The sequence below is a fragment of the Triturus cristatus genome, chromosome 7, assembly GCF_964204655.1.
Source record: "Triturus cristatus chromosome 7, aTriCri1.1, whole genome shotgun sequence".
Classification (NCBI taxonomy): domain Eukaryota; kingdom Metazoa; phylum Chordata; class Amphibia; order Caudata; family Salamandridae; genus Triturus; species Triturus cristatus.
The window spans coordinates 994,423,978-994,438,288 of NC_140590.1; the positions used below are offsets into that span (position 1 = coordinate 994,423,978).

General features: G+C 42.0%; 1 protein-coding gene across 1 annotated transcript in view; it reads left to right on the top strand.

Moving 5' to 3' along the window:
• FSTL4 (follistatin like 4) overlaps window positions 1-14,311 on the top strand; it is a 2,149,215-nt gene that overhangs the window by 1,950,646 nt on the left and 184,258 nt on the right. The window contains exons 10-11 of the mRNA XM_085618028.1: window positions 4,192-4,326; window positions 13,523-13,549. Of these exons, the coding sequence (XP_085474154.1) occupies window positions 4,192-4,326; window positions 13,523-13,549 (162 nt within the window). The remainder of the gene's footprint in view (window positions 1-4,191; window positions 4,327-13,522; window positions 13,550-14,311) is intronic.

The window sequence follows — 14,311 nt, forward strand, 5'->3', positions numbered from 1 at the left end:
ATCACACTCTTTCATTAATTCAGTGTTGTCACTTTCAACAGTCTAATGGAAATAAATAAGAGGTTTGAGATATAGGATCTGGACTACCTGAGCCTTCATAAGACTGACTCCAAGCCAAATCTTAGTAAACATATGTGTGGCAATATTCAAAGTCAAGGCCATAACATTTTATTCACAATTAGGATCCTGACATAAGGAAAAATGTAATTAGGGAATTATCAATACATCTCTCTATAGTAAATCAAAATAATGAAAGTGGATAAACATAAAGTCTACCTCAAAAGCAAACGAGCATCCAAAACAAAAGAAACATAAGCAAGAGTACTTACATAGAAGCTGCCTTCAGATCGTGCACAAAAAGCTCTGGCACCACTCCCAAAAACATCATCATTTATAGGGTTTAGACACAGAAGCTGCACGCATTTCTGGTGGCAGATGACAAAATCTAGTTCTACTACTAATGTAACACATTAAGAGACCAATCACTTTTATAATACATAAGATGCATCAAATAAGATACATATAGGAACAACTATTTTACTGCATATTGATGTATGAGGTGTGCATATAAAATGAAAGAAATTATGCGATGTTTATATAATATGCAAATACAATAGACAGTTCAACTAGTGAATGATCCCTACAAAAGGTTTGAGTGAACACCCATGAGTAACAAAAACAGGACCATGCTGGAATTGGCTTCCTCAAGAGCATGGGTACTCACAAACATTTTCCAAGGACCCAAAAGGTATCGTTTGTGATGTGACCAAGGGGCCCTTCAATGCCATCTGGGTGGTGGTTGGGCGGGGCTTGGTGGTAAGATGGCTGTAGGGGAACCGAAGCATATATATCCTATGTCTGAATTGCACAACTAGAAAAGCTGGTCTTAATCGCGGGTTCCCCACCTTACCAAATTGTGTTATCCTAGGTAATTGTTTTATTTCACTTTCCCTTCTTTTTATTCATTATCACATGTCTCAAAATACCCGATTTCAGGATGTGCGCTGTAGAAAATCTACTCCTATGTTTGATTAAAAAAATTATAATACTGTTCATGGATAAAAGGAACCAAGGCCACCCAAAGAGTGCACATAACAACTGGCTTGCCTCTTCAGTTCACTATTGCCAGTGTTGTCAGATTGGAGAGAAGAATTCATGTTTCTAAATTCATATTTGAAAACTATCACTTTTAAAATTATTTTTCTCAATTTACCAATATACTCTAATGTACTAAGATGAAAAGGTTCTGCATGTTAATCACATACACTTTTTGGATTTTGAAGAGACTATAATATTTGTACACTTTTGCTGCACAATGTCTTTAGAAAAGAAGGTGTAGGACTCCCTAGTTACTTCCTTTCTTTAACACCAATTAGCTCTCAAACAAACGCTTGCCTGCTTATTTAACATCTTTTTGTTAGGGTAATGAGTTGAGTAAACAGCAGCCCAGTGCTCCTGTTAACCAGGGGGCTGCATTTAAAGGTAAAGAGGGCCGCATGCGCCCCCCCGGCCGTACTTTGAGTATCAGTGCTCGAGAGGAATATAAATGAAGGCAGCTATGTTTTGTTAAAAAACAAGAGCATCCTGGAAACTTCGTTTTTAGGTCTCGCCTGACCCAGCGCATGCGCTGGTCTGGCGAGACTTTTTGTGAGGGCTCAAAAAAGTGCTACCATGGCCAGCCTAGAGCTACAGTGCATGTGCGCGGGCGAGCACTTAGGAGCAGAGGCACCATATGGCAAACCTTGTCATGCTCATTAAGCGCCCGCAATCACTTTCACTTTCGCCCGCGATGTACTCAGTCAATAGAAGACACAAGACTCAGATTACGTAGGCTTCCAGTATGTATGATGTTCCAAATTCAACCTCAAACTCGACTTTACTCCGTATCCGCTCACTCGCACACATGCCGCTTTACCCCTGCCCTATCATTCAGATGACACTTACGCTCGCAGGACCAAGCCATGCATCTTGAAGGCAGAAGTCACTTTGCTCTTCAATTTGTCTGTTGCCATCTTCCCGTCAGACTTTTGCGCCACTTCAGACACTAGCCCGCTTTGTCTACATATGGTAGAAATAAAAAAGGCACTAGATATTCTGCCTCACTAGCTATTAGAAAACGGGCAATACTTGAAGCAGAAGCGGAATGCATTTTTCAGATGACCAGGTAAATATACTTTTACGGCATATAACCATGGAAGTTAGCAAAGTATCAACGTGCATAAGCTTACGATTTACTATAAACTTTCTTTTAACGTGAACATAATACAAATAGTAAATAAAATAATGACATTGCACTTTTTCTCCCATGCAGTACATGTATTTTAATGTTTCTCTATGGCTTTTTGGTCGTTTGTAGTGACTTAAAGCCAAAAAATGCATTCACCTTGAATAAAACTGTCCTTAAACATATTATGCATATATATTGCACACTGCTACTGCCGCGACAAGATGGCAGACTAATTTATAATAAGTGACGGACATCAAGCAGACGTGCTTGGAACTGCACATAGGTGTTTTTTTGCTATTTTATATAGCGCTTCATCGGCCCAAGGGCATTGAAGCGCTTTATATGAGCACCAGTTACCACATTGCACAAGGTTAGATTTACATATTCCTGTTAAGTCCTCTGCGCAATACATACACTAAGCGTTAAACGAACAGTTATATGAAATTCGAAAGTTGAGTTCGTGGACTATGCCTTCCTGCGCAGAACGATGTTCTAGGGTTTCACGTGGGTCTCCTAAGCACATGATAAAATACGAATTGTATTGTATTTTGTAAGTTGCTTACAAACCCCTTCGATTCAGAACAAAATTCTAGGTTGTGAGCAGTATCTGGTGCATTGATGATTATTTCCTGCGATCAGAAGTGGCAGTAAAACGGTGTGAAGCACACACACACACACACGACCTCACACACACACACACAACCACACACACAACCACACACACTCACACAACCACACACACAACCACACACACACACAACCACACACACACAACCACACATAACCACACAAACAACCCCACACACAACCCCACACGCTTAACCACACCCACAACCACACGCACAAACATACACACACAACCACACACACACAACCACACGCACACACACAACCACACACAACCACACAACCACACACACAACCACAACCACACACACACAACCACACAAACAACCACACACACACACCCACAACCACACACACAACCACACACACACAACCACAACCCCACACACATAACCACCCACACACAACCACACACACAACCACAACCACACACACAACCACACACACAGCCACACACACAACCACAACCACACACACACACACACAACCACATCCACAACCACACACAACCACACACACACACACACACAACCACACACACACACACAACCACATCCACAACCACACACAACCACACACACACACACAACCACACACACACAACCACACACACAACCACACTCACACATAACCACACACAACCACACACACACATAACCACGCACACACAACCACACACACACAACCACACCTAACCACACATCCACAACCGCACCCACAACTGCAACCACACACACACACAATCACACACACACAACCACACAACCACACACATACAACCACACACAACCACACACACAACCACACCAAGCATTGGCATAGCCAATAGGTCTTGCCTTTGGGACCTTATAAGTGCTTAGCCACGCAATAGTTGATGTGGTTGCACCAAGGATATTGTGCTGCATAACTAAATACTTAGAAGGTCCCAAAAGCGAGACCTATTGGCTATGCCAATGCTTGTTTAGGCTTATTTTCTGAATTAGAAAAACACACAAACATGTGAGTCTGAATGTGAAACACATGCACATGTGAAAAAGCGTGTTCACATAAAATAAAACTGCATATTTCTTTCTGCAAATATGAATAGATGTCAATGCAAGCTGGCTGTGGCCTAGTCAGGCATTATTTTTCTAAGTAACGGAAGCACTCTAACGCCATTCAATTAATTCCACTAGTTTATATTTCCTTCTTACTTATAGGGTCTGAGGGACAGCTTACAGGGGCGTGTTTATCTCAGCTTTGTCTACAATAGATGTCGGTATGGCCACTAATCCTTTGATGTGTGGCTCTGTAGTGTTCTGTCTGAGTAACGATTAGTGTGATTTGTTTTTGTGCAGCCAATGCGAGTGAACTTCACATCAGCAACGTGCGTTACGAAGACACCGGGGCATACACCTGCATCGCGAAGAATGAGGTCGGAGTCGATGAAGACATCTCCTCACTGTTCATAGAAGATTCAGCCAGGAAAACACGTAAATTCCCCCATTTAATTTAGACAACAATATGCAAACCATGTGCACATTTACCAGGGCACCTCATTGTTGCTAACAATATTTACGTGAAATGCGTGCTGCTGCCCTAGTATCTGAAAGATACAATCATAAAGCTGTGTAGGCGTCACCTGGTGTGTTTAATCCAGTGGAGCTGCACCCCTAAAATGCTTAGTTAACCCTTATTTGAAAAAAACAGATACAACGGTTTTTAAAACATAAAGGTTACATACTCAAATTTACATTTATTGCACGTAAGAGCCTGTGTGATGAAGTCATGATTAGGAGAAAATTACTATAGTAAAAAGGCAAAAACAATGCTAGGCAGGTGTCCTGTTTGAAATGGGACGATACATTGTTTGATATTTTTGGGGCGGGAAGCAGTCACGGATGGGATGATCATTAACACTGCTGCAGTTTTAGTTAATGATTATGGCAGTAAACATTTTGAAAGGTGTGGCAATTAAAGTGCTGATGATTTTAAACACTTCAAACTTCAAAGCACGATGAACCTGTGGGGCTTTATTGAGTGCTAAACGTAATTTACTAATTCATTTCAGAAAGGAACATTGTTACAAATGATCAACATATTACATTTTATGTTGCCCCCACCACAAAAGACATGGCCGATCCTTCCATGATTTATTTTGTCTCATGTATATGCATCGCACATGCTGCTTCAATGAGCGTGTATAGCTGGTGTGAGATCATTTAAATGTTATGCTACCAATTTACACAAACCCCGGTGAATTGATTCCATCCAGGATAAGAACTGCCAACACCTAGAGATCTGGTGATATCAAGAGTGTGTGTTGTGTAAAAGGAAAAGGGTTTTGCTTGTGGTGGATGGATGTACCGTTCAGGCCGATCTTTTCAGTCAGTGCTTGTCTGAGTGTTTGGGAATGTGATGGGTATGTGTGTGGACGAGTGGGCCAAGTATGGCAGGGGTAACGGAATTTGAGAAACTGAATTATTAACTAGGGAGAGTAGGGTTTGAACCCATAATCTTTGTAATTTAGGGGCATATCATCAAGGGCTTTATCTCCGCTTTTCTGGCTTTAAAAGCCAGAAAAGCGGAGATAAAGCCAACGCCCTATCAGCAAGAGGGTGCTAACATGCGTATTCGCATGTTAGCACCCTTTTACACTATGCCTACCTTTGTATCTCTAATGAGATGCAAAGTGGGCGTTCTTGACATACACTACATGTCAGGAGAGCAATAACGCGTCTTTGCGCTATCAGCAAGGATGCCCTTGCATTTTAGCAGACGTTAGTTTTTGGAGAAAACTGCTGTTTTCTCCAAAAATTAACGTCTGCTAAAATCCTGACTAAGCCACTCCTAACATTGGGGGTGGATTATGCTGATACGACCACAGGGTCGTATCAGCAAGGTTATCGCCCTTTTGCAGGGAACATCGCTGGGAAACTAGCGATGTTCCCTGCAAAACGGCGATAACATCGCTATCTCTGGAGTTTTTATCGCCCTGGAGCAGCGCGTTGATGATAACGCGCTACCAGGGCAATAAAAAGCAGAGATAGCCAGCGATAAGAAAATTATCGCTAAGCACGGCCAGCGATAATTATCGCTGGCCGTTGCTGATATGGCCCTTAGTGCTTCATTAAGTGAAATAGGTTTCAATGAGGAATCCTGATTTTACCCCTCATAGTTATCCCTTGAATCCATAGCCCCCACCCCCAGGGAAAATGTGTGTAATGTATTTGAGTTACCTTCTGTGAATACCAAAATGAGTAAGTGCACTTACTCATTTTGGTATTCACAGAAGGCACTTACTCATCAATGAGTAAGTGCCTTCTATGAATACAAAAATGAGTAAGGGCCTTCTGTGAATACCAAAATGAGTAAGTGCCTTCTGTGAATACCAAAATCGTAGTAAGTTTAGGATTTTGTCTTAAGTTAGTTCTGTGAATTGGGCCCCTTTTTTCCAGCATGTCTGAAAAGCCTTATACTACCTGAGACAACATTCCTTTATTCAGTAATTCATTTGTGAATAAATAAGCGTCGGGGCTCTCGTCAGGAGGCAGCTTGCACCAGCCCATTGCTCCTATTAGTGCAGCATATAACAGAACTAACTACTAACCATGAAACCCTACAAGTGAGGAGAGGATGTGGCATAACGGCCATAGCTGTCGACTTTGGAGCTGGAGAGTCACGTTCCCCAGGTGAGTCTTGGCATAGGCTCAGCATCCTGTGATTCTGGGGAAATCAATTAATCTCTCCGTGCCTACAAAACATTAATGTGTCCTTAACTGGTGCTCATAAAAATAACTCCAATACCTCTGGGTCGAGTTTGTGCTATAAGCACTGGTGCGGATGATTAAGAGCGGTGCTGAACTCCGGAACCCACTGACTCAAGTTAAGCGCTGCCCTTAATCCTAAACATGAAAAATGTGTTTTGAGGTACTCCAGAGCACCGTTTATGGTTTTGGGGTTTCCAGAGAGGGTATCAGTATGAATACTATTAAGATGAATGTCATTCTTGATTGGCTGAGACCCTTCAACAACAAAGAAATAGAAAACATCATTTGATTGGCTAATTTGCATTGCGTCTTCAAACTAAATGTTTCTTCTCTAGTAGTTCCCATAATTAGGCTTACCAAGAAAAACCATCTATTCCAATGATGTGAAGCACAAGACCAAGCACTTAAAACACTGAAAGAAGTCTTCAAACTGGCACCCATTTTATGGATTCTGATGTGCACTTCATTGGTGATTTTATCTGTATCTGGAAGGGGCACTTCATGGAATCACTGTCTGGACTGACCACAATAATGTGTTATATTTGGCTTCAATGAAGAGTGCCAATGCACGACATGCCTTTGGTCTATGCTTTTCTCCAGTTTCCTTTGTCAGACTACCTTTAGACTTGCAAATCGACATGGAAAGCCATCTGTTTTATCCCAAAACGTAGACGAATGTAATGAAAGTTTGAATACTCATAGTATCTTGGCTATTTCCACCACTTCCGAACCGATCATTGACACTTTTTTTCAACAAGATGGATGAGAGCTCTTGGTTAATGAGAGAGCCTGCAAATCAATGTCTAAAGGGGTCTTTGTTGTTCCATCAGAATGCCTTATACACAGTAGTGGCTGCTACCGATCGGCAGTGGTAGGGCGGGGGTGTGGGGTGCAGAGCAAAATTAAAGAAAAACACTTACCTGGGCCGGCCGGCCGGTGCCTCTTCTCCATCCACTTCTTCCTGTCTCCACCAGCTGCAGGAAGAAGCAGGAAGCACCCAGGCTCCCCACAGCCAATCGCAATGCTGCAATGCAGCATTGTGATTGGTCTGCGAGCCGAACTACAGCGTTCAGACGGGGACTAGGGGGCTTTGCATGTTTTTCCCCAGGCTGTGTAAAGCAAGCCTGGTGGGGTAGATGCACAGTGCGCAGGACTGTTTGGCCGGTCCGAGAGGGCCGGCCAAACAGTCATGAGCACTTAAGGAGTGCAAACCACTCCCACCCCTGCTCTGGTCAGCCCCACACTGCCCTGAGAGCTACTCACTTCAATTGGAAAAATAAAATGATAATAACAATATAGTGGGTCGACGCTCCTCTGCCTTAGGGGAGGAGTGGCCACTGCTTATATATACCAGAAGAGAGTCTCCAAAGCCATGTTTGGAGTTTGTGTCATCAATCAATCTCGAGTCACAAGGCATCTTGGGCAATTGAAGATGAAAGACTTGTTGGCAGATTATATTTGGTGTCCCAGGCATTATCGGGTGATAAAGAACTTTATATTTTGCAGTGTACCATATGTACTCAAGCAAATATTTCCTATCCGAGGATCTCAGGTCTGTTGCAAATTTGTTTATGCCACAACAGTTCCAGGCCATAAATTCCATAGATTGCATTGTAACACTTCCTGATTCATATGCTTACAGTATTGTATTGGTATATTACTTTATTAAATTGGGATATTGCATACTCCTCCATAGGTTGCCCACAGCATTAGAACTGTTGAAGATATTTCTAGAAACATCTTTCAACTTCATAGGCTCCCTGTTACAGTTGTCACTGACTGTGGCTCTCAGTTAATTGTTCTTGTTTGAACTGAGCTGATGCACCAAATTGGTTCTCTACATTTGAGGACTACTTGTTACCAAGCCAGAGTGATCGCCAGACAGAAAGACCTAATAAGACAGTTGAACAATCTGTGAGATTATTTTTCATGGAATATCCATTTGAATGGTACACGTATTTACCTTTGGTGGAGTTTGTTTATAATAATTCTGTGCACATCTCTATGGATGTGTCACCTTTCAATATACCTTTGGGTTCCATACCTATATGCTACACATAGAATTTCCATGTCCAAGTTCCACTTTATAATTCTCTTGTTAATTAACACAAAAATCATCTGACAATCAGTATGTAAACCTCTAGTGGCAACCACGCCAGGCTATAAATATCAGCAGATACCATAGGCAAGCCAATCCTCCAAATAGGAATGAGGATAGGGTTTGGATGTCCACTATAAGGCAAGCAGCTGACGTTTGCTCCTAAATTTGTGGGTTACTTCCTGATTGTAGAATTAATTGGGGTAGTAGCAGTCAAACTGAAATATCACACATATCTCACATGAAGCCCATTCGATCTGTTGCAGAATGTCCTCTTTCTCTCACCATGTTGCATGTGTCTCCTGGATGTGAGATAGAATCCCTTCTTGACTCCAGTCATACCTTGTTGCTTGGAAGGGTTATGATATCTCATAATGCTCGTGGGAGTCTGCTTAGTTTATACATGCATGCCAGGTTGATTACAGACGTCATGTTGAACATACCGTTAAACCAAGACCTGCAACTATATCTCGGGGTGGAAGGGGGGCAGTTCTCCTAGGGAGGGTATTGTCAGGAATTTGAGGCAGCATTTGGCTGACATCAACAAGAGTGACTGCACAAGCCTAAGTGGGAGAAAGCAGGCATCTTGTAGGAAGAGACAGGGAAGAATATAGATCTCAGATATACCTGCATCTGACAACAGAATTGGCTGAAAGGTGGGTTGGAAGCCATGGGAAACCAGGCAACGCAAGTTGAACTCATTAACTAGACCACTCACTGCCCTGTGTACTCACTTGCAGGATACACCAACAATCTATCGAGCAGCAGTATTTAAAATTGAAATTAGCTGCCTGGTAGTTTTCTGTTGTGGTGTATGGGTCCCGATTCGACAAATTTGGTACCACATTCTGACTCACTCACCATTCATGTTTCATTACTTTTCTGGTTCTCTCATGTTAGCAGGGCATAGGCAGGGGTCCTTTTGTTTTGCTTATTTATTTTGTTCATTACTCCTTCCTTTGGAAATACTTGCTTTCCTTGTGTTCTGGGCTTCCATACATGTATCCTGGGGCTCACCAAAGTGCAATCCACCAAGAAGTTTGTTAAGAAAAGCTCAATGCTAAATGCTGTGTGTGTCCTCTGTAGTTACACACTTGATAATTCCATGTTTATTAAGCCATCTGATCTACTTGCTGATGCAAAGCAAAAAAGCAGAAGAGTGGTACCTGTGTGTCTCTCTTTCTATATGTCATCTACATCTCCCTTTTTCCCTCATGTTCTCTGCTTTATGTGCATATGTCCAACCCATCAAACGCGAGAGAGCGGGCAGAGTGATGCTCTCAACAGCATCGTAGCCCTTTATTCGAGGCTTTCAATCCTTTGACCTACAGTTCATGCTTGCGCTTTCCTAACAGTAAAGTAAAGTACAGTAAACAGAGTGTGTAGGTGAATAACACAAAGGAATTTTAAAAAGCTGAAAAAGAGTAAAGAATAAGAAGAGTTGGGGAACAAAATGATATAGTAGAAGGGAGAGCGAGCTGAGACACTTGATGAAGCTGTTGTCAGCAGCCACCCCTTCTCATTTTAGAAGTTGGTTCAATGTACAAGACAGCCTTCTCAATACAGAGGCGGAATAATTTTTCAGTCAATTGTAGTACAACAGTTACTGCCGATGACAGCATCTACATATGAGTTATGTAGGAGGAATAGAGGAGGAGGTCATGAGAAATACTCTAATAGGGAAGTAGCATGGAATCCACACAGCATCAAGGGCCACAGTATCAATAGTGGAAATAGCGATTACCTAATTGCGATTTTCTGCGAACAGTAATTAGGTAAATCCTATTCCTAATGTATGAAACTCCATGAGTTTCATTTAACGATTCCAAGTTAGTCGCGATTCAACCTTCTTCATGAATGGTAATGAGGTAGGTCACAATTTGTGGCCCATTGGGAATCACTAAAATCACAGGGATGATGGAGTGCTGGGAGCAGCATATCACCATGTCTGTTATTGCTTTTAAATAAAGCAATCATTTTTTTTAATTGTAGCCCGCTTTCCTTAAAGGAAAATGGGTTTGGTTTGAAAAAGAAAAATGAAAAGTTTTCTTTCCACTTTTTAAGAGCAGGCAGTGGTCCATGTGGGACCACTGCCTGCTCTGAAAAAGCCTTTTCGCGAGCATTCCGAAAGGGGACTTTGCGAATGGGTTGCCACCTACTTGAAGTAAGAATTAAAATACAAATGTTTTGCAACCACATTTCAGTCTCAAAACATTCTGACATACTGTTGCAAATCAGCATTAGGAAGGGATGCCCTAAACATGCCCCTCCAAATATCGAATTAGTATGTCTTCGCAATTCCAAATTGTGATTCAGCAATGTGTTACTGAATCGCAAATTAGAATTGATACATACAAAAATGCATTATACCAGTCGCAAATCGCCCGATTCGCAGGATCAGGCCATTTACGACCGGTAAAATGCATGATACATGTGGCCCCAAGTGTTTCATGATGTTTGCTAAGCATGGACCTGTGTCTGCATGCCTCGCACTAAAATCCCTGACAGGTGAGAAGGAAGTGGAACTCATAAGCTGCTATCCTCCCAATGCACCTAACGTATTGCTTCCTACAAAAAATCTCAAACCTACAAACTCCATTTTCCAGTCTCTAAATCCTATTCCTCTATTTCCAAAACCATCCACAGCCTCCTTGTTACAACAGAAGGATGGCAGAGACATCCGGGCTACCACTTCATACAAGAGGAAAGTGGATCAAGGTCAAGCAAAGAACCAACGGGGAACCAGTATGATCTTAATTTGTAGAAGAGGTGAGAATAAATAAAATAATAGAACAGAGGGTTATTGATCACTCTTTTTCTACCAAGGAAGCACAGGGAGCATAGACATGGCCACGTAAGCACACAGGACAAGAATCCTGATGTTATGCAACTTGCTTTACACAGTCTGTTCCCGCAGCTGCTCACTAGCCTGCCTCAGGTGGGTACCCGAACAACAGGTCCCACCACCATTACTTACTCAAGGTCCTTTGCTGGCCCAAGGTATGGAAGAGCTGAGATGAAGTCAGTTGTCTTCATAGGTGCATGGCTTTTCTCTGTGATTATACTAAGGCTTTCTAGTGTGCACATTTGCAGACCACTAACATTTTTAAATTGATCTTAACCCCTTCAGCGCTGCGCGGATTCCCCCGCGGTGCTGAAGGGTTCTAGCGCGGGCGTGGTCATGACGGAACGGTTCCGTCATGAGCACAGCTCAACCGATGCTCATGACGGAACCGTTCCGTCATGAGCATCGAAGGGGTTAACTAACACAGTTAACTTGAGCACCACCCCTGGGGAATTTCCACAAGTGGGGGTCTTGGTTACAGAGTCCTTACAATCCTTCAGTAGGGTGTACAAGAGAATTCTTTAAAAAGTGGAAGAATCTGTGTTTCAGAAACTCTGTACTTGAGGGCAGTCAAAGTGGTTAGGAACGCACTGTTTGCATGTAACAGCGCCATTACCCCAGAGCGTCCTGCTAGTTCTAGTTTAGCTTTTCAAACAAACTTCATATAATTTTTCAGCTAATGCCGTCTTTCGAATCCGTATCTCTAGACAAAAGTTTTTCGAGATTCATCTCTCATCAGTAGATAATATTTACGGGTTACTGGACATGCTGCCAATTTTCTCAGGTAAAATCCCACTCATAGTGTGCAGGCGTTCCAAAGTTCATCAGCTTGGGGGTGACTCACGAGAGCCTTTTAACACTCAAAGTGGGTAGGAACGCACTGCTTGCATGTAACAGCGCCATTACCCCATAGCGTCTTGGTAGTTGTAGTTCAGCTTTTCACACAAAGTTCATAGAGTTTTTCAGCTAATGCCGTCTTTCGAATCCGTAGCTCTAGACACCAGTGTTTCGGGATTCCTCCCTCATCAGTAGAGAATATTTACGGGTTACTGGACATGCTGCCAATTTTCTCAGGTATAATCCCACTCATAGTGTGCAGGCATTCCAAAGCTCATCAGCTTGGGGGTGACTCACGAGAGCCTTTTAACAGTTAAAGCGGTTAGGAACGCACTCTTTGCATGTAACAGCGCCATTACCCCATAACGTCTTGATAGTTGTAGTTCAGCTTTTCACACAAAGTTCATATAGTTTTTCAGCTAATGCCGTCTTTCGAATCCGTAGCTCTGGACACCAGTGTTTCAGGATGCCTCCCTCATCAGTAGAGAATATTTACGGGTTGCTGGACATGCTGCAAATTTTCTCAGGTATAATCCCACTTATAGCGTCCTGACGAGAGTCTTGACACTTATTTTCCTTTTTACAAATTAAACACTGCATTCATTCTAAATTCAGGACATCTGTATTCCGCACTTACTCCTTTCAAACAGATCTGCTGAATGTTTTATTGCTTGTTCTTTGAGTGTCTCATTCCCGAGTGTTAAGAGTCAGTATTACAGACCACTTTCCAGTTTGGAAATATAACTGATGATTGTTGCTATTTAGAAATGAGAGAGGTTGGAATGTCAAGAGCTTGAAAGATGAACAGTAACTGGACAGATTCGTTTTGCAGCAGTGAACTGTACATGCAGTGGTCGAACACTACTGGTTCCTTAAGAGAAGTGTCTCACTCTCTTCTAACCTCGACCAATCTATTTATTGTGAAAAGAATACAGCTCCACATCTTAACCAGACCTAAATAAACGTCAAGTGTCCAGTTTACACGTGTTTTCTTGGAGCGAAGAGTTTCAAAGTTTATTAAATGTACTTGTTGGCAAGATATACAATGCAATGATGTTACCAATGAATAATCAAATGTACTGAAAATGAATTTCTTCTTTTGATTGTTTTCTGCCTTTTCCAATTTTCTTATGCTGCAGTTGCAAACATACTGTGGCGAGAGGAAGGTACTGCAGTAAATTGTTTCTGTTTTATTGATAATGTGCTTGTCTGCTTTAACACTTCCATAATGGGCCATTCCTCAGTACTGGGCCCCTTAAGGTTGCAGTTAGAATAGTTAGAAAAGTTGTAAAATGCGTGACACTGGACATTCATTTGCAATTCGGTTGCAATATCTATTACTTCGATTGCGACTGGCAAAGTTCCTCAAAAGTAATGGCTCAACAGATGGGCAGAAAGTAAGTGGGGCGAGGATTTCTCCTTGAGACCTTTTTTCCACATAATTGTAGACTTCTATTCGATACAAGCAGTAGCAATGCATCACCATAGCAAGGGAAGATAAAAACAGGATGATGAACATCTGACATTTAGAGAGCAGGTATTTGTGTTGTTTTGCTTTCCACGAGGTCACACAGTAGGTCTGTACAATGCACGGACTGTCCAAAGTTCGTGAGAAAATACATATTGTGTTTGCCAAAAGGAAGTCCATGATCCATTCCATGAGAATTAAAGGCTGCACTTCGAGACCTGGATTATCTAAAAAGCAGGAGGGGCCACTGGTACTGTGAAGTGGTGAGGCGGGGGAACACACGAAAAAAAGACAAATAAAAAATAACTAAAACATCTATTGTAATTGCATCACTGTCTGTTGAGTAAACTGTGTCACAACAGTCTAATTATCATGCATTCCTAATTCACCTCAGTTTCCATCATAATGTAATACTAAAGTGCTGTTGCTCATGTTTTCTACGGTGGTGATAAAGCCACTA